At 48.9% G+C, this 20,625-nt stretch overlaps 2 protein-coding genes across 4 annotated transcripts in view; one reads left to right on the forward strand and one right to left on the reverse strand.

Annotated features, from left to right (window-relative positions):
- Positions 1–11,250, forward strand: part of LOC129845465 (adhesion G protein-coupled receptor L1-like) — a 118,233-nt gene extending 106,983 nt beyond the window's left edge. For all 3 annotated transcript variants that reach the window (XM_055913409.1, XM_055913411.1, XM_055913410.1), the window contains 2 exons: positions 2,778–2,795; positions 2,940–11,250. In XM_055913409.1, the coding sequence (XP_055769384.1) occupies positions 2,778–2,795; positions 2,940–3,865 (944 nt within the window). In that variant the 3' untranslated portion in view covers positions 3,866–11,250. The remainder of the gene's footprint in view (positions 1–2,777; positions 2,796–2,939) is intronic.
- Positions 11,251–13,135: 1,885 nt separating this feature from the next.
- LOC129845466 (uncharacterized) overlaps positions 13,136–20,625 on the reverse strand; it is a 43,894-nt gene continuing 36,404 nt past the window's right edge. The window contains exons 8-13 of the mRNA XM_055913412.1: positions 15,298–15,390; positions 15,048–15,176; positions 14,808–14,879; positions 14,638–14,700; positions 14,368–14,454; positions 13,136–14,236 (exon numbers count right to left, since the gene is read on the reverse strand). Coding sequence (XP_055769387.1) covers positions 14,152–14,236; positions 14,368–14,454; positions 14,638–14,700; positions 14,808–14,879; positions 15,048–15,176; positions 15,298–15,390 — 529 coding nt within the window. The 3' untranslated portion in view covers positions 13,136–14,151. The remainder of the gene's footprint in view (positions 14,237–14,367; positions 14,455–14,637; positions 14,701–14,807; positions 14,880–15,047; positions 15,177–15,297; positions 15,391–20,625) is intronic.

Raw genomic sequence — 20,625 nt, forward strand, 5'->3', positions numbered from 1 at the left:
TGCTCATGGCTAGCTGACGGATCTGGCTGCTCATGGCTAGCTGACGGATCTGGCTGCTCATGGCTAGCTGACGGATCTGGCTGCTCATGGCTAGCTGACGGATCTGGCTGCTCATGGCTGGCTGACGGATCTGGCTGCTCATGGCTGGCTGACGGATCTGGCTGCTCATGGCTGGCTGACGGATCTGGCTGCTCATGGCTGGCTGACGGATCTGGCTGCTCATGGCTGGCTGACGGATCTGGCTGCTCTGGCGGATCCTGTCTGGTTGGCGGCTCTGGCGGATCCTGTCTGGTTGGCGGCTCTGGCGGATCCTGTCTGGTTGGCGGCTCTGGCGGATCCTGTCTGGTTGGCGGCTCTGGCGGATCCTGTCTGGTTGGCGGCTCTGGCGGATCCTGTCTGGCTGGCGGCTCTGGCGGATCCTGTCTGGCTGGCGGCTCTAGCGGCTCCTGTCTGGCTGGCGGCTCTAGCGGCTCCTGTCTGGCTGGCGGCTCTAGCGGCTCCTGTCTGGCGGACGGCTCAGTAGGCTCATGGCAGACGGGCGGCTTTGCAGGCTCATGGCAGACGGGCGGCTTTGCAGGCTCATGGCAGACGGGCGGCTCAGATGGCGCTGGGGAGACGGATGGCTCAGATGGCGCTGGGGAGACAGATGGCTCAGATGGCGCTGGGGAGACGGATGGCTCAGATGGCGCTGGGGAGACGGGCAGTTCAGGCATCGCTGTGCAGACGGCAGACTCCTGCCGGCTGAGGCGCACTGTAGGCCTGGTGCGTGGTGCCGGGACTGGTGGCACCGGGCTGGGGACACGCATCTCAGGGCTAGTGCGGGGAGAAGGAACAGGGCATACTTGACCCTGGAGACGCACATTAGGCCTAGTGCGTGGTGCCGGCACTGGTGGTATCGGGCTGGGAACACGCTTCTCAGGGCTAGTGCGGGGAGAAGGAACAGGGCATACTGGTCCCTGGAGACGCACATTAGGCCTAGTGCGTGGTGCCGGAACTGGTGGTACCGGGCTAGGGACACGCATCTCAAGGCTAGTGCGGGGAGCAACAACAGGGCACACTGGACTCTCAAGGCGTACTATAGGCCTTGTGCGTGGTACCGGTACTGATGGTACCGGGCTGAGGACCCGCACATCAGGGCGAGTACGGGGAGAAGGAACAGTGCGTACAGGACTCTGGAGACACACAGAGGGCTTAGTGCGTGGTGTAGGCACTGGTGGTAATGTGCTGGAGACACGCACCACAGGGCTAGTACGTGGAGGAAGAACAGGGCTCTGGAGACACCCAGGAAGCTTGATGCGTGGTGAAGGCACTGGTGGTAATGGGCTGGAAACACGCACCTCAAAGCTAGTGCGGGGAGCAGGAACAGTGCGTAAAGGGCTCTGGGAACGCACCTTAGACCTAGTGCTTGGTGCCGGAACTAGTGGTACAGGGCTGGGGACATGCATCTCAGGATGAGTGCAAAAAGTAGGAACAGGACACACCGGGTTGTGAAGGTGTACTGGAGACCTGGTGTGTATAGCCGGCATCAAATGTTCCGGAATTTTAACACAAGTTTCAGGCTGAGTACGAGGAACTGACACAGGTGGCATCGGACAGCTAATACGCTCCTCAGGGAGAATGCATTGCATACTCTGCCAAACCAACAGCTCTCTCTCTTCACTCTCCTCCAATTTCGTCAACAACTCTTCGAATGTCTCATAATCTCCCCTTCGTTCACTCTCCTCCAATCTGTCCAATAACTCCTCGACCCACTCAGACTCACCCCTCAACTTCGCCGACTGCTCCAAGTGCCCCCCTCCAAAAAAAATTTTGTGCTGTCTCTTGGGCTTCCTCCCGTGTCGCCGTGCTGCCTCCATCTCTGCCTTGGGGCAGTGATATTCCCCTGGCTGTGACCAGGGTCCTCTCCCGTCTAGAATTTCCTCCCACGTCCAGGAGTCTTGACATTGCTGCTGTTGCTTTGTTTTCCGCTGCTTGGTCCGATGGTGAGTAATTCTGTCACGATCGTGTGGAGGATTGATGGACCAAAACGCAGCTTTAGGAAAATAAGCCATCTTCTTTTATTTTTCAAGATGACGAAAAATAAACACGAAACACTTAATACAAACTAACAAAAACAACAAACGATCGTGAAGCTAATAAACGTCGTGCACATACACACACAGGCTACAAACGTTCTACATAGACAATTACCCACATCACATGAAAGCCTATGGCTACCCTAAATATGGCTCCCAATCAGAGACAACAGAAATCAGCTGTCTCTAATTGGGAACTCATTCAGGCAACCATAGACTCTCCTAAACAACTAAACCAACATAGACAACGCTAGACACATGCACTACACACAAACCCATACAATACACCCAACACCCCCTTTACCATATAATAACCCAAAACCGACAAAACACAAACGTTCCCCATGTCACACCCTGACCTAACTAAAATAATAAAGAAAACAAAGAATACTAAGGCCAGGGCGTGACAGAGTGCCAATATGGCTGACCCTTGGCTTCAAAGCCTCTTACTGGCTAATACATTGGCTTGTATATTTGTTTGAGCTGTTTGACTTTTGTTGTGGGTATTATTGGCTGATGTGTTCTCTTGTTAGTCTTTATCATAGCAATAAAAGCTATTGATTGTAGAGAGAGTAGGTGAGAGAGCAAAATAGAGCGACAGAGAGAGAGAGTGATGAAAGAGAGAGAGAGAGGAGGAGTAAAAGTGACTCACTCACCAGTATTTTTCATTCCTTTCTTTGTGACTTCTCCATGGATCTACAGGAACCTTCCGTGACCCAAGTATGTCCACGTCTATACACCTTTATGTTACTATCAGTGTGTATTATAGTGTTTACACAAATATTATATTTTCTCCAAATAATAATGTTTAAGTAATTATATTTAATAACCCCTATGTGTTGTGTGTGCTGTGTTTTTGTGCAGAGAACACTCTGTGTAAGGCCCGTGAACCATGTGGTATGGACACCCTGCCCCTCAATGGTAACTTCAACAACAGCTACTCCCTCCGCAGCGTGGGGCCGGTGGGCGGCGGCGGGGGCAGCTGTGACTTCCTGGGCGGGGGCATGGGGTGTGCAGACACCCCCCCTCCCCTCCTCAACCCCCGCGGGTCTGAGACCCTGGGCGGTGACGGAATCCGGCGCAACCTGTCTGACGCAGCTGCCTTCGAGAAGATGATCATCTCTGAGCTAGTGCACAACAACCTGCGTGGGGGAGGAGCTGGGGGCGGGGATAGGGTCTGTGGTAGTCTGGCGAGGGGCCCTCCTCACGGCGGAGTAGGCCGAGGCACGGGAGTAGCTGTGCCAGAGCCAAGCATCAGCCTAGACGACGACGAGGACTTCCTGTCCAGAGAAGGCGGGCACCAGAGGACGCCGCAGGACATGGAGCTGCTCTACAAAGCCCTGGAGGAGCCGCTGCTGGTGCAGAGAGCCCAGTCTGTCCTTTACCAGTCTGACCCCGAGGAGTCAGAGAGCTACACGGCCGACCTCACAGAGAGCCTGGGCCACAGCGGCCACAGTGGGCACAGCGCCGGAGGCCAGGGGTCTGGGGGACAGGGGCCTGACTCTCCCGCCAGGGACTCCCTGTACACCAGCATCACCAACCTACGAGACTCGCCCTACCCAGACAGTAGCCCCGAGCCCCTGGAGGTGGTGCCCCGCTCGGCCCAGCCCCCTGAGGAGCTCTATTACAGCTCTGGGAGGCCCGCCCTGGGGTCTCGAGGAGCACCCATGCAGACCTTCTACCAGGCCCCGCCCCCCAGGAGGCCCAGCAGGGAGGGGGAGGGGCATCCCGGCCAGGAGCCCACCCACAGCGAGGGAGATGGACAGATGCAGCTGGTCACCAGCCTGTGACTGGAACCGGGAGGATGCGGACGGGGACCAAGATGATGAGGATGAGGATGAAGGCTGGCTGGTTGCCTCCTCAGAACCCGCCTCTCTCTCTTTCTCTCGCTCCTCTCCACTTCCTGCTTGATTGGTTGCCTTTTTTTCCCTTCTTTATTTGTATTGAAAGATGAGCGAACAAATTTACATTTAAGGAGAGTTTTAGCTGTCTCCACGGCAACAGTCTTATCCTAGAGAACCTCCGCTGTCTGGTGGAGATGAATGATGGCTGAGTTGTTCTTCTCTGGAACATTCACCCGCTCTCTCTCTTCAACATCCCCCTTTCTCTTGGCACGCAGCAGACAGATGCCAAGTCCAGCACTCTGAATGTACCAATCCAACAAACCCCTTATACCTTACAGAGCTACAGATATTTCTCAACTTAACTTTGTTCAAAGTCAATTTTATTTAATTTCACAGAATTTCTACAAACATTCCTCTAGAGAAATGGTTCTCATTTTCTATTTCCCTTTTCTCTTTCCCTTTTTCATGTTCCATCTCTCTTTTTGTTCACTCATCCTTTGCTCGGTGTAGTTAGCTGTGGAGACAGGGGATATACTGTAGTAGCCTATTATACCATAGGAAAAAAATCTCTGAAAGCTACTTCAGTGTTGCCAAAAATACATTTTCCCAGCCAGAACAGAAACTGGAGCATTCGCACACACACAGACATACACACACACACACGCACACGCACACACACACACACACACACACACACACACACACACACACACACACACACACACACACACACACACACACACACACACACACACACACACACACACACACACACACACACACACACACACACACACACACACACACACACGCTCACTCACTCACAGAAGTGCTTGTTTCTGAACATCAGACACAACCCTCCATCTGAGTAAAAAGAAGCCAGAACAATTGTTCAGACAAGGCAGTTGGAGCTGCCTAAGAGTAGTTGCCTTTATTTTATCTTGCTATGAACTGACTCTTATGTACAGAACTAGAGGAGAGACTGAGGAAGTAGGAAGTACAGCACAGGACAGGAAGGCTGTTTGAGGGGTCAGGGGTCAAGAGATAGATCTTTAGGACTCGAGGAATGGACAAGGACTTTTTTGGGTGGGGGGGGCTTTTTTGTTATTTTCTTCAGACATTTAAAAAGTAAAAGACTGCTTTACTAACTTTGGAGAAGAATTTGTTATCTTGATGACTTTCTATTGCATCACCCGGAGGGTTATTAAGGGACAGATTGTGCACCCTTTAAGAATGGATGCCCTCTTCAATGGATGTGTACACGTCACCTGTGTGTGGTTGTGACAGAATGGACTCTAAATGTTGGAACCACTTCAGCCGTTACGCAAGTCTAACCCTGTACATATGAACCACACAAACTACAGTACTTACTCTACTCCTACCGTGTAAATAGAGAAACCAGATGAAGAAAAGCAACAAAAAAGTAAGAAATACTAAAAACTGACTTCTTGTACTGCAACAAAACAACAAAAGAAAAAAAGAAAATGTTTTGGAGTTTGTGACCTGAATGATGCACTCTATCTCTCTGCCCGTCATTCTTTATCTTGCTCTCTCACTGTTGTTCTCTTGAGTCATAACTAGTGCTGTGCCATTCAGTGAAAATCTCTCGAACAGAAAAACAGAGAGAGAGAAAGAGTATGATGGGTGGTAGATTTTGCATACAAATAAAAACGTTTAAAAAAAAGTTCTGGCACAATTTTATGTAATATAATCCATTACATGTTGTTAATGTTTGACCTTTGACATTCCCAGACAGGAAGTGCTCAGTGTGGGCGGGAGTAGGGGGGATAGATGTCATAATAACATGTCATACTGTGCCTCATCACGGGCGTTCCAATGCATTGTGGTTCAAGGACAGCAGCCATAATGTGATTTTGGTCAGTAATGTATTGTTTGAACGGTTATATCCTAGATATAACTAAATGATATCATTTTAATATGATGGGTTTTAGCATGTCAGATAGCGTTTGTTTTCTATCAAAATGTCTTTCATTTTGCTGTTTCTAACAAATAGTTTCAGCATTATTCCAGAGCCTAATGTGACAATGAATTCCCTACGTGTGTGTGTGTGTGTGTGTGTGTGTGTGTGTGTGTGTGTGTGTGTGTGTGTGTGTGTGTGTGTGTGTGTGTGTGTGTGTGTGTGTGTGTGTGTGTGTGTGTGTGTGTGTGTGTGTGTGTGTGTGTGTGTGTGAGAGAGAGAGAGAGAGAGAGAGAGAGAGAGAGAGAGAGAGAGAGAGAGAGAGAGAGAGCGTGTGTGTGAGAGAGAGTTTGTGTGTGTGCGTACTTGTGCAGGAGAGTGTGTGTACATGTGGGTGTGTGATATGCTCAAGCATATGTACCATATTGGTGGGAATTTTGTAAGTGTGTACATTCAAAAAGCTATTTTTGTTGGGTGAATTGAATGCACATCAGAGGAAGGGGACAGTAATTCTATATCTAGGAGAAAGCATTTTATTCTATTAGCTTCCATCTCAAAGACAAGGGAGGCCAGCTGCGTCTGTGTGGCTGTTCCTGCGGGTTCAGCTACCAAACTGGGACACTTCAGGCTGCCTCACAGGATCTTGAGCAAGGAACAATGACAGGGTTTGTTCGAAATGGCACCCTATTTCATATGTAGTGCAGTACTGACCAGGGCCTCCCTATGGAGTGAACAACTATTGACCAGAGCCCTATGGAGTGAACTACTATTGATCAGAGCCCTATGTAGTGTTCTACTATTGACCAGAGCCCTATGTAGTGAACTACTATTGACCAGAGCCCTATGTAGTGAACTACTATTGACCAGAGCCCTATGTAGTGAACTACTATTGACCAGAGCCCTGTGCATTGAACTACTATTGACCAGAGCCCTATGTAGTGAACTACTATTGACCAGAGCCCTATGTAGTGAACTACTATTGACCAGAGCCCTATGTAGTGAACTACTATTGACCAGAGCCCTATGTAGTGAACTACTATTGACCAGAGCCCTATGTAGTGAACTACTATTGACCAGAGCCCTATGTAGTGAACTACTATTGACCAGAGCCCTATGTAGTAAACTACTATTGACCAGAGCCCTATGTAGTAAACTACTATTGACCAGAGCCCTATGTAGTGAACTACTATTGACCAGAGCCCTATGTAGTGAACTACTATTGACCAGAGCCCTATGTAGTGAACTACTATTGACCAGAGCCCTATGTAGTGAACTACTATTGACCAGAGCCCTATGTAGTGAACTACTATTGACCAGAGCCCTATGTAGTGAACTACTATTGACCAGAGCCCTATGTAGTGAACTACTATTGACCAGAGCCCTATGCGAACAAAGACAGAACTTGGAACAAAGACGCATGCTGTGTTCAAAATGTAACCATAGGGCACAACTTTTCACCAGGGCAAAAGTTGTCCACTATGTAGGGAATAGGGTGCCATTTCAGACACAGACAGTACAGTCAGAATGACAGGCAGAGTTGACCAATGGGACCATCCAGTCAGAATGACAGGCAGAGTTGACCAATGGGACCATCCAGTCAGAATGACAGGCAGAGTTGACCAATGGGACCATCCAGTCAGAATGACAGGCCGAGTTGACCAATGGGACCAGAATGTCAGAATATTGCGTTGCCGTATGAAAGCGAATCCAGAGAGAAACCATCCATCAAACCAGAGACGTATTCATGAGGTTCCTTCCCCCTAAAGTCTGTCCCAACCTTAAATAGCTCTTTATTTATGTATTTTTCTAATGCTTTATTTATCTCTATATTTATTTATGTATTTGGAATATTTATTTCTATGTTCATTTATTCATGCTTTATTTTTTATTTTTCAAAATCTCTGTCTGTACATAGCTGAGCTGAGCTGTGCAATGCGAATGCTGAAATAAGCCCATTTAAATGTGCAGTACATTTAGGCAAGTAGATGGATTCTCCAGCGTCCACTTCAGGGTGACATTTGGTTAGGGCCTGGGTGTCCCACTTCTTCCTAAAGAGTCCTAAAGGGCACATTGACTTTAGTTGTGGCTCTTGGGGGAGAAAGAGAAGGATTGAGAGCCGGGATAGAATTAAGAATATATTGGGTTTTTCCTCCATTTCTTCTTGGTAGAGGAATCTCTCTTAGTTCAGACTCAGATAGGAGGCCCTGTCATCAGCATCCCAGGTATTCTACGGGAGGCATGTGTGCAATACTGTGCTGGTGTGTCTGACTTGGTTTAACATTAAAACGGCCTGGTTGGGTAGTGTTACTATATGCCTACCACTGGACCGCTGTGTATGTCTGGGTTTACAGAAGGATCCCATAATTATGCACATTTTATTTTGCTTGTTACCGGAAATATGAATTAAACATTGGCCTTGCAGCTCATAGTTAATTCAATAGCATTGACCGGTCAGCAATGGACAATTGAATGTATTTTGATTAGAAGGAATAAAGAAAAGGGAATGAATGCCCTACATTGACCGCCATCATTATCATCATCACCTCCTACACCTTTATTGATGTGATCTACAAAGTTTACCTTTAGCTGGTAACCTCACAGGGACAGACACTGTGTACCGACAGACTCACCAGGAGGGGAAGAACCTGCATCACCATCTCCTGTGTAGGCTCTCTCTCTCTCTCTCTCTCTCTCTCTCTCTCTCTCTCTCTCTCTCTCTCTCTCTCTCTCTCTCTCTCTCGCTCTCTCGCTCTCTCGCTCTCTCTCTCTCTCTCTCTCTCTCTCTCTCTCTCTCTCTCTCTCTCGCTTCCCTCACCTCTCTCACTCCATCCCATCTTATTCCACCAATGGGCTCTCTTTTAGCCCAGCATTAATCCCAGAGTTTTGTTTGGAGTTCATTTGTTTGTCTAAAGCTTTGTTTACACCAGATTGATATCTCAATAAACAGTGGAGCCGCACTGTATTGTGGTAATGCTAATGATTATACAGCAGAAAGCACTGTAGGACCCAGAGTCCTGCTCAATGGGAGTTTCACCCCCATCTAAATCCCTATGTTGCCTCTGATTAGGATAATAACACTGGCTAATCATTTACTGGGCTGAGACCACAGAGGGAGAGACCTCTATACACACACACGCACACACGCACACACACACACACACACACACACACACACACACACACACACACACACACACACACACACACACACACACACACACACACACACACACACACACACACACACACACACACAAACAAACACACTCTCTCCCTCCCTCCCCCTCACTCTCTCACCCACTTCCAGCCCACTACTCCCTGTCCGTGCATCTAGCCCCTACCTCCATGTGTGCAGGCAGGTGGATTGAAGGTTCTTATAGGATAGAGTTGGAGTCAGTCTGTCCCTTCAGTCTGCGGCCCCTGCAGCTCTACCCCAGTAGAACAGTCATCTCTCAGTGTTCCAATAGACAGCGGAGGACCCTGTGATCTGACAGTAACGTTGCCCTGCTGCTGACCTTCTCAGATGGACTGTTTCTCTCCCAGATTTGTGATGCCCATATCCTGTGACCTCTGCGTTAGTGTGAAAACATGTCAGTGGTTCCTCTGCAGCGGAGCGGAGGAGAGGAGAGGAGGAGCACTGGGTCATGTAGTCTATCCCCAGGGAACTGCCATAAAGGGAGCGGTGTCAGGACATGTGATGTCACAGTTAGCCAGGGACAGAGTGTGTGTGGGGGGAAGAGTGTCAGTGTGTCTGTGTGTTCGTGCAAGGTTATACAGGAAGCAGAGATAAGGATGTGATTTATTGTTCTAGATGCCTTACTGTTGCCGTGGTGAGGAGTCAGGAGGTTCCAGTTGATCAACTAACCAGGCGCATTAGATCAACTCCACTGGCCTCACAAACCCATTGTAACAGTAACACAGAGGTCTCTGTCTGTGTAGTGAAATTATTGAGATATAATAGGAATCAACTGCCACATCTACTGGACAAGGGAGATTTTCAGAGTGATAAGGAATGCAACAGGCTTTCCTATAGAGAATAATAAATTAGTACTATTTTGTTATTGGTCTCTTATTACGTGTCCAAATGACTATATACAGTACATATATCATAGTTTTAAGAATATGTAGGAGTATGATTACACAAATGCAGTGACAAGGATTGTGCTGTTTATTTTTGTGTTGAGTAACTGTCCGTCCATGGAGCTCAGTTATGGCTCAAAGCGGCGGCCATCTTCTATACACAGGGTGGGACTACAACAGATGGATTTCTGGGTAGGGTAGGCTGGGTACTCTACACCCGGAACCTCTGGTCCAAAATCAACACACACACACACACACACACACACACACACACACACACACACACACACACACACTACATGCATAGTAACACACATTCATGTCCAGTCAGGTTAGGTAGTTTAACTACTGTGTACAGTGAAGTGGCGCTAGAGATCATAAAAGATCATAAGGGATTTACCGTTTACATGTTCAAAGTCGATCCACGTAACCGTAGGAGCTAGGAGCAGGCTGACGTTGACCTATTCATTTTTGTAGGCATGTTTTTCTATTTCTGAACACACATCCCAGTACTCTGGCTCCTCTGACTGTGTGACTCTGATCTAAACTGTGTCTGAAACTCTGCATGTGCGGATGACTAACGCTATGGGACACTGATGAACCATCTCTGTAGTGAGCAGCTCCATGGGACACACATACTCCCCACGAGGCTGACTGGTCACTGTAGGCTAGAGATGCTGGTCTAAGTGGCCAGCCACCTATCAAGGTCTATTGGTGAGTGTTCTGCATGGCTGTAAGTGTACAAGGGCAGGGTCTGGGAAATGTGCATGAGGTGTTCTGGGCTCTATACTGTAGGAGTGGCTGTGATGCTGTTAGTAGCAGGTCAGTATGTTCATTGGTCAGACCCAGCCAGACAGTATTAGACATTAGGAATGAGCAGACAGGTAGACAGTCTAAGGCAGAGAAGTGTTGGTAAGAGATGAGTGTCGACTGGTAGAACTGTTGCTGGGTGTATGGATGGAAGGGCTCAGTTTGGGAGGTTCATCATCAGTAGGAACTTTGAGGACTGAGTACTGATCGTGTGCCATTGGGGTGATGATAATGTGTACATCTCCATTTAGAGTACTTCTCTTAGATTTGACGGGTTTTTCTCCATTCATTTATTCTGTACTGCTGAATCCTTTCTAAAGACAGGTTGATGTAAAACCTTGATTCAGTTTTGTTCTTTTTTTATTTGAGGACTGATGTGTGATTCTTTTCTCACGTCATTGCTTTGACAGCTGTCTGTCTATCTGGGCCAAAGGGGTGGTGGTTTTCTGTGAGCGTTTGCGTCATCGCAGGTCAGCGCGACCCTGTATCAGCACATATTAATAAAAAACTATTTAAAATCGAACTACCTTGTGTCAATAATGGACTAGAGTTTCCCTACAATCTTTCCATGTGCATTCATTCTAATGCTGTGTGGGTCTCTTTCAAGCTGAAAATGAAAAGGTGTCTTTAAGTGCTAATGATTTATTCATGGATTGCCCTGCAGGGTGATGGGATCTGAGTACGGTGGTGTATTAAACCTCAGCCTCGTACCAACAGGAGTACAAGATCCCTGCCTCTGCCTTGCTCTGAGTAAGCTCTCTTCTCAACCACATGCAGATGTAACTGTGGGTGGGTTGATTATTTTTCTTGTCTTCAATCCAAGGCCTTCAAACAAACAAAACAATCAAAGAAAGGCGAGAGAAAGGAGACTTTGTTTCTATACGAGTCATGCTCTCACTCCCACTCAGGGTTGGTTGGTTAGCGACTGGTCCTGTACGCCCACCATGATTGGAAGACGACCAACAAGGTTATTCTATGTTGAGGAGGTGAGGAGGGTGAGTTCATGCTGAGAAATCAACGGTTGTTCATAACCACTGGTCCTGAGCACCAGTGGCAGACATTGACAACAGAGGTGGGTGGTTTCAGTCAGGGCTGGGCAGATTACTTAAAACATGTGAAGAGCTTAGTGAGCCGTATAATAATGCAAACTGCAGATCACATGGATAGCAGTATGGTGCAGTACTGTACAACCACCATTTTGGATGATTCATAGCAGAAAGCCGGCCATTCACAGGAAGTGAAACTACATTAGTGAGTTTGCCATGGCAACAACAAACTACAAGCATGAATGTTTCTGTGGTGTTCACTTCCCCTTAACTTATAGTTTGTGATGTGAGGGCCCTACATTGAAGTGAAGAGGTTTGTAGTACAGTATCCAGCCTCCCTTGAAAGCTCCTTGTTACTGATAGTGTGTCATCAGTGTTTGATAAGTGTCTCCTGGAGGGGTTCTTTTCCTTAATGGCTCATAATCCTGGCCATTGTAGAATCTGATCGTTAGCTAATTAGCTCTTAGCTAATTATTATGTGCATCAGAGCGTCTTAATTCATAATTATATGGCTTCCTACTACCATCATCATCAATCCTGTCCCTCTGCTCCTTTGCTCTGTCCGCTTGGTGTGTGTGTGTGTGTGTGTGTGTGTGTTTCATACAAAATATAATGTGTGTGTTTCATACATTGTAGTACATGTATGATACACACACTCCTCCCTCTCCTGGCCCCTACTGTGCCCCCTCAGTGGTAGTCACTGTGGGGGAGCTCTCCAGCCTTAACCACCCAGTCACCCCACACTTCAGCACTGTTACAATAAAAGACACATGTAAACACACGCCTAGGGCCTACTAGGCAGACAGATAGAGGGGGAATCTGTATCATTCACACAGCCTCCGTGACACCCCAGATACACTCCTCCACTCCCCAGCACTCACACAGCCAGAGAGGTGAGGCCATCTCAGCAGAAAGGTAAAAATAGCCCTTGCCAAGGTTAGTGGCCATTTTGGGCACTCTGAGATGGCATGAGTAGTACACATCACCCACAGAACCTAACATCGCTGTAATAATAGACAGTCAGCTATTAAACTCAGACTGAACCAGCACTGGTGATGTCACTGGGTTCTTCCTGGTTCTTTACTGCCCTCAAGTGTTTGGATTTAGCTGTGTTCCTCTATTATACAGTATGTGTCAAGGTAGTGATAGTAGGCTATGATTCTCCTTTATCCCCCCCATCTCGGCACCACAGTGTTCTCTCCTCTCTGTTAGTGTTTGCTACAGAGTAGTGTCCTCTGTTTCACACCTCTCTGCATTCCCTTTCTCATCCAAGTAGGATATTAGAGATGAGCAGATTGTCTTCCGCTCCTAAAGGGTGTCTCTGTGCTCCAATTAAATTTGAAGAAAATACAGCATGCGGTATGAGAAGAAAATTATATGTTTTAATTAAATATATTTTGGATACAAATAATGGAAAATGTTTTAGTCACTAAAAGAATATCCCTCTATACGGGAGGGTAAAATAATATCCCTCTATACGGGAGGGTAAAATAATATCCCTCTATACGGGAGGGTAAAATAATATCCCTCTATATGGTCGGGTAAAATAATATCCCTCTATACGGTCGGGTAAAATAATATCCCTCTATACGGGAGGGTAAAATAATATCCCTCTATACGGTCGGGTAAAATAATATCCCTCTATACGGGAGGGTAAAATAATATCCCTCTATACGGTCGGGTAAAATAATATCCCTCTATACGGTCGGGTAAAATAATATCCCTCTATACGGGAGGGTAAAATAATATCCCTCTATACGGGAGGGTAAAATAATATCCCTCTATACGGGAGGGTAAAATAATATCCCTCTATACGGGAGGGTAAAATAATATCCCTCTATACGGGAGTGTAAAATAATGCATGGTCATTGAAGCATTAGTCATACTAATTCAATAAAATCAAACAAATATATAAATAAACATTTAAAAAAGGGATTAACAATTGTTACATAAAAACCTGACCGTTACACTTCAGAATGGTAAGTAGTTATACAGCATTTTCCATAACTTTGTCTCTAAGAAGTGCTAGTTTACGGTAACAACTAAGCTAAAAACTATGGATTTGAACCACAGTTGAGCAAAGATTCTCTGAATAATAGAAACCACAGCTGGGGGCAACCCCACAGCTAGCAGCTTACCAGCACAGTATTATACTAGCATTTTACTATACAGTTATGTCCTATGTATGCATTAATGCATCATTCATGTTGCTAAGAATGCATTCATTAGAATATATAACACTATACAAGAAGCAGCTTCAAGTAAGTGTTACGATATTATATAATGTCATATTATATTATACTGTTCTATATTACAGTGTATATCATGTTATATTTTCACTTAGTTTCATCTTATATGCTATATATTTTCAACTGGCTTCATGGCATTGTTAACCAGTCCTGGTCCTGCTTGTTCACCAGAGCAGTTTTCTTCATCCGCTGACCAACATGGTTGTTCTCCAACCTTAGACACAGAACACAGTAAGACAGGCTGGATCAGGAAACATGGCTATTATACAATCCTGTACCTCCAATTAAAATACAGTGGACAAAAAGCTCAGAACAGTGTTACTTTAGCAATAGTTACAATATCACCTGTCAGACATGGGAGGTCCTCCATTCATCTGAGGAGGTCCTGGACTCTGTGCACCAGGAGTCACTTCCTTAGTCTCATCGTTAACCCTGTTGGAGAAATAAGACATCAACATTCACATTCATGACCCACCATAATACTGTCCCCTATAGAGATAACAGATAACAGTGTTTCTCAAACTCGGTCCTGCCCCTCCCCTGGGGGTGCATCTGTTGGAGAGGGGTACACATGGTCTACGTGTTCATGACCTAAATGACAGAGGAGTGACTCACTTGCAGAGGGGTGAAGTCTCACCAGCACCCTGACCTGGGGCCCCATTGGTCAGGTGTGATTCCCTGTGGAGTAAGATACAGACTGGATCAGGAAACATGACCTCAACCAGTTATTTAACCTCCTCTACCATCCCATGCAACTTTACACACAGATAAATACACATTCTCACCTTCTATATGGCACGCGTCCATTGCTTTGAGGTTGACCCAGAAGCTGTGGGTCATCAGTCTGGCTGTTAACCCTGTGGGAGCAATAACAGGGATATCATCAGGATTAAAACTCTTGATCCAGCACAAACACTGTCCTCCATAGAGGCAGAGACTAACATGATCCATGGGATCAATTCTGAAGGGAGAAATGAGATTGATAATGAAGATCTACCAAAGGAGTCCTCATGTGGAGAATTTACCTAACAACCTTGGGTATATTCAGTGTGGGGGAATCAGCATGTGTCTTCTGACAGGTTTCAGTGGCTGCTCTGTCATTGTCTGACGGCTTTCCATCCTCCATTCCTAGAACACCTTCCTCTCCTTGGCCACTAAAGTTGAGATTATTACATTGATAAGGATTTAAGGATCTCGACTGGGAAGGATACAAATGTTCTCCATAGTCTACATTACAGAGGACTGACAGGTGATTAGTCATGTGGTACAGTTTACCTGGCATCTCCATTCAGCAGAGGGTTGTCAGCGCCTGTCTCTTCATTGTCCATGGGCTGCCTGCTCTCCTCTCCTGGCTCACCTCCTTGGTCACTAAAAGTGCGATTATTATGAGCATGACTGAAAGGATAAGCAAGTCAAACTGATCCAGGACAGAGTAGAGTATAAATATGTAATAGAGGTATTGTAACTAACCTGGGAACAACTACAGCTTCAACAGTCTCACCGTCATCAGGCTTTCTGATGTCTCTGTGATAAAACATGTACCAAAGGTTCAGTCAGATACCCACAGGTACAAGTGGAATCATCTACGATACATTACACCAGACAAAAATACACCAGTTGCCCTTCTGACTTGAATATGTTATGTCTTGCCTGGAAAGGGCTCTAAAGGCAGGGTCTTTGGTGAAAGTTGTTGCTTGCCAATAGACATTACCGGTATTAAGAAATGCCACCAAGGGCCTCCCGGGTGGCGCAGTGGTCTAGGGCACTGCATCGCAGCGCTAGCTGTGCCACCAGAGACTCTGGGTTCGCGCCCAGGCTCTGTCGCAGCCGGCCGTGACCGGGAGGTCCGTGGGGCGACGCACAATTGTCCGGGTTAGGGAGGGTTTGGCCGGTATCCTTGTCTCATCGCGCACCAGCGACTCCTGTGGCGGGCCGGGCGCAGTGTCTGCTAACCAAGGTAGCCAGGTGCACAGTGTTTCCTCCGACACATTGGTGCGGCTGGCTTCCGGGTTGGAGGCGCGCTGTGTTAAGAAGCAGTGCGGCTTGGCTTGGTTGGGTTGTGTTTCGGAGGATGCATGGCTTTCGACCTCCGTCTCTCCCGAGCCCGTACGGGAGTTGTAGCGATGAGACAAGATAGTAATTAGTAACAATTGGATACCACGAAATTGGGGAGAAAAGGGGGTAAAATTTATAAAAAGAAAAAAAAAGATAAAAGAAATGCCGTACAGATCTATTGAGTAATTCTTCCTTTGCCTTCTATAGCAGGACTTTCCAACCCTGTTCCTGGAGCGCTACCCTCCTGTAGGTTCTCTCTCCAATCCCAGTTGTAACTAACCTGATGCAGCTTTTTAATCAGCTTTCAGGGATGAGCAACTTTGATGGGGGTGTCACGCCCTGACCTTAGTTCCTTGTTTATGTCTCTATTTTGGTTAGGTCAGGGCGTGAGTTGGGGTGGGCATTCTATGTTTTGTTCTATGTTGTCCTTTTCTATGTGTTTGGCCTGGTATGGTTCCCAATCAGAGGCAGCTGTCAATCGTTGTCTCTGATTGAGAACCATACTTAGGTAGCCTGTTCCCACCTGTGTTTGTGGGTAGTTGTTTTCTGTTTTGTGTATTGCACCTTGCAGAACTGTTCGTTTGTTTTTTTTTGTTTTTTTTGTTCAAGTGTTCGTATTTATTAAAAGTATTATGAATACTTACCACGCTGCACCTTGGTCCTCTTCTCCTTCTCTCGACGACGTTCTTTACAGAACTACCCACCACCAACAGACCAAGCAGCGTGGAAGAATGGACTCCTGGACATGGGAGGAAATCTTGGACGCCAAGGGACCCTGGGCACAGCCGGGAGAGTATCGCCGTCCTAAAGAGGAGCTGGAGGCAGCCAAAGCGGAGCGGCGATGCTACGGGGAGTTGGCTCGAGTAAAATTGCACGAGAGGCAGCCCCAGAATTTTTTGGGGGGGGGGAACACGGGGAGATTGGCGGAGTCAGGTAGGAGACCTGAGCCAATTCCTCGTGCTTACCGGGTGGAGCGTCGTACTGGTCAGGCACCGTGTTATGCGGTGGAGCGCACGGTGTCTCCAGTGCACGTTCACAGCCCGGTACGTTACATCGCAGCTCCTCGCATCGGCCGGGCGAGAGTGGGCATCGAGCCAGGATGGAGTGTGTCAGCCCTGCTCTCCAGGCCTCCAGTGCGTCTCCTCGGCCCGGGTTATCCTGCGCCAGCTCTGCGCACTGTGTCTCCAGTGCGTCTGCACAGTCCTGTGCGTCCTGTGCCTGTGCCCCGCACGTGAAGGGCCAAAGTCACCATACAGCCAGGACGGGTTGTGCAGGCTCTTAGCTCGAGACCTCCAGTGCGCTTCCACGGCCCAGTGTATCCGGTGCCTCGGCCAAGGACAAGGCCTCCTGCATGTCTCCCAAGCCTGGTGAGTCCTGTGCCTGTGCTAAGCCCTAACCCTCCTGCATGTATCCTCAGCCTGGTGAGTCCTGTGCCTTCTCCCAGAGCCAGGCCTCCTGTGTGTCTCTCCACTCCAGTGATGATTCATGGCAAGAATTCTCCAGTGATGATCCATGGCACGAAGCCTCCAGTGATGATCCATGGCACGAAGCCTCCAGCGATGATCCATGGCAAGAAGCCTCCAGCGATGATCCATGGCACGAGGCCTCCAGCGACGCCCTCTAGTCCGGAGCATCCAGCGTCGCCCTCCAGTCCGGAGCCGCCAGCGACGCCCTCCAGTCCGGAGCCGCCAGCGACGCCCTCCAGTCCGGAGCCTCCAGCGACGCCCTCCAGTCCGGAGCCTCCAGCGACGCCCTCCAGTCCGGAGCAGCCAGAGTCGCCCTCCAGTCCGGAGCAGCCAGAGTCGCCCTCCTGTCCGGAGCAGCCAGAGTCGCCCTCCTGTCCGGAGCAGCCAGAGTCGCCCTCCTGTCCGGAGCAGCCAGAGTCGCCCTCCTGTCCGGAGCAGCCAGAGTCTTCCTCCTGTCCGGAGCAGCCAGAGTCTTCCTCCTGTCCGGAGCAGCCAGAGTCGCCCTCCTGTCCGGAGCAGCCAGAGTCGCCCTCCTGTCCGGAGCAGCCAGAGTCGCCCTCCTGTCCGGAGCAGCCAGAGTCGCCCTCCTGTCCGGAGCAGCCAGAGTCGCCCTCCTGTCCGGAGCAGCCAGAGTCGCCCTCCTGTCCGGAGCAGACAGAGTCGCCCTCCTGTCCGGAGCAGACAGAGTCGCCCTCCTGTCCGGAGCAGCCAGAGTCGCCCTCCTGTCCGGAGCAGCCAGAGTCGCCCTCCTGTCCGGAGCAGCCAGAGTCGCCCTCCTGTCCGGAGCAGCCAGAGTCGCCCTCCTGTCCGGAGCAGCCAGAGTCACCCTCCTGTCCGGAGCAGCCAGAGTCGCCCTCCTGTCCGGAGCAGCCAGAGTCGCCCTCCTGTCCGGAGCAGCCAGAGTCGCCCTCCTGTCCGGAGCAGCCAGAGTCGCCCTCCTGTCCGGAGCAGCCAGAGTCGCCCTCCTGTCCGGAGCAGCCAGAGTCGCCCTCCAGTCCGGAGCAGCCAGAGTCGCCCTCCTGTCCGGAGCAGCCAGAGTCGCCCTCCTGTCCGGAGCAGCCAGAGTCGCCCTCCTGTCCGGAGCAGCCAGAGTCGCCCTCCTGTCCGGAGCAGCCAGTCGCCCTCCTGTCCGGAGCAGCCAGTCGCCCTCCTGTCCGGAGCAGCCAGTCGCCCTCCTGTCCGGAGCAGCCAGAGTCGCCCTCCTGTCCGGAGCAGCCAGAGTCGCCCTCCTGTCCGGAGCTGCCAGAGTCGCCCTCCTGTCCGGAGCTGCCAGAGTCGCCCTCCTGTCCGGAGCTGCCAGAGTCGCCCTCCTGTCCGGAGCTGCCAGAGTCGCCCTCCTGTCTGGGGCCCGCTGCTAGGGTCCCCAGTCCGTGGTCGGTGGCGAGGGTTCCCGCTCCAGAGGCGCCACCTAAGTGAGACAAGCCAGAGGTGGAGCGGGGTCTACGTCCCGCACCAGAGCCGCCACCACAGTGAAAGGCCCAGACCCTCCCCTATAGGTTCAGGTTTTGTGGCCGGAGTCCGCACCTTTGGGGGGGGGGGGGGGGGGGGGGGGGGTACTGTCACGCCCTGACCTTAGGTCCTTGTTTATGTCTCTATTTTGGTTTGGTCAGGGCATGAGTTGGGGTGGGCATTCTATTTTTTGTTCTATGTTGTCCTTTTCTATGTGTTTGGCCTGGTATGGTTCCCAATCAGAGGCAGCTGTCAATCGTTGTCTCTGATTGAGAACCATACTTAGGTAGCCTGTTCCCACCTGTGTTTGTGGGTAGTTGTTTTCTGTTTTGTGTATTGCACCTTGCAGAACTGTTCGTCTGTCGTTTTGTTGTTTTTGTTCAAGTGTTCGTATTTATTAAAAGTATTATGAATACTTACCACGCTGCACCTTGGTCCTCTTCTCCTTCTCCCGACGACGTTCGTTACAGGTGGCCACAAAAATCTGAATTCATTATGAGGGACCACAGTGGCTCGTGGGTCTGCGTACCCACATTCACACTCACACATGCAGTCAGAGCCGGCCCTAAGCAACATTTTGCTATGGGGATTAGAGAACATTTTGCAGAGGAAAATGATAATAACCTCACACTCAATGTCAACAAAACAAAGGAGATGATCGTGGACTTCAGGAAACAGCAGAGGGAGCACCCCCATATCCACATCGACGGGACAGTAGTGGAGAGGGTAGAAAGTTAAGTTCCTCGACGTACACATCACGGACAAACTGAATTGGTCCACCCACACAGACAGCGTGGTGAAGAAGACGTAGCAGCGCCTCTTCAACCTCAGGAGGCTGAAGAAATTTGGCTTGTCACCAAAAGCACACAAACTTTTACAGATGCACAATCGAGAGCATCCTGTCAGGCTGTATTACCGCCTGGTACGGCAACTGCTCCGCCCACAACCGTAAGGCTCTCCAGAGGGTAGTGAGGTCTGCACAATGCATCACCGGGGGCAAACTACCTGCCCTCCAGGACACCTACACCACCCGATGTCACAGGAAGGCCATAAAGATCATCAAGGACAACAACCACCCGAGCCACTGCCTGTTCACCCCGCTATCATCCAGAAGGCGAGGTCAGTACAGGTGCATCAAAGCTGGGACCGAGAGACTGAAAAACAGCTTCTATCTCAAGGCCATCAGACTGTTAAACAGTCACCACTAACATTGAGTGGCTGCTACTAACATAGTGACTCAACTCCAGCCACTTTAATAAATGGAAAAATGGATAAAAAAAAATGTGTCACTAGCCACTTTAAACAATGCCACTTAATATAATGTTTACAGACCCTACATTACTCATCTCATATGTATATACTGTACTCGATACCATCTACTGCATCTTGCCTAAGCCGTTCTGTACCATCACTCATTCATATATCTTTATGTACATATTCCTCATCCCTTTACACTTGTGTGTATAAGGTAGCTGTTGTGAAATTGTTAGGTTAGTTTACTCGTTGGTTATTACTGCATTGTCGGAACTAGAAGCACAAGGATTTCGCTACACTCGCATTAACATCTGCTAACCATGTGTATGTGACAAATAAAATTTGATATTTAAAGCAAGTTTGCTGCAATTCTACACAT

This window comes from Salvelinus fontinalis, unplaced genomic scaffold (genome assembly GCF_029448725.1).
Source record: "Salvelinus fontinalis isolate EN_2023a unplaced genomic scaffold, ASM2944872v1 scaffold_0313, whole genome shotgun sequence".
Lineage (NCBI taxonomy): Eukaryota > Metazoa > Chordata > Actinopteri > Salmoniformes > Salmonidae > Salvelinus > Salvelinus fontinalis.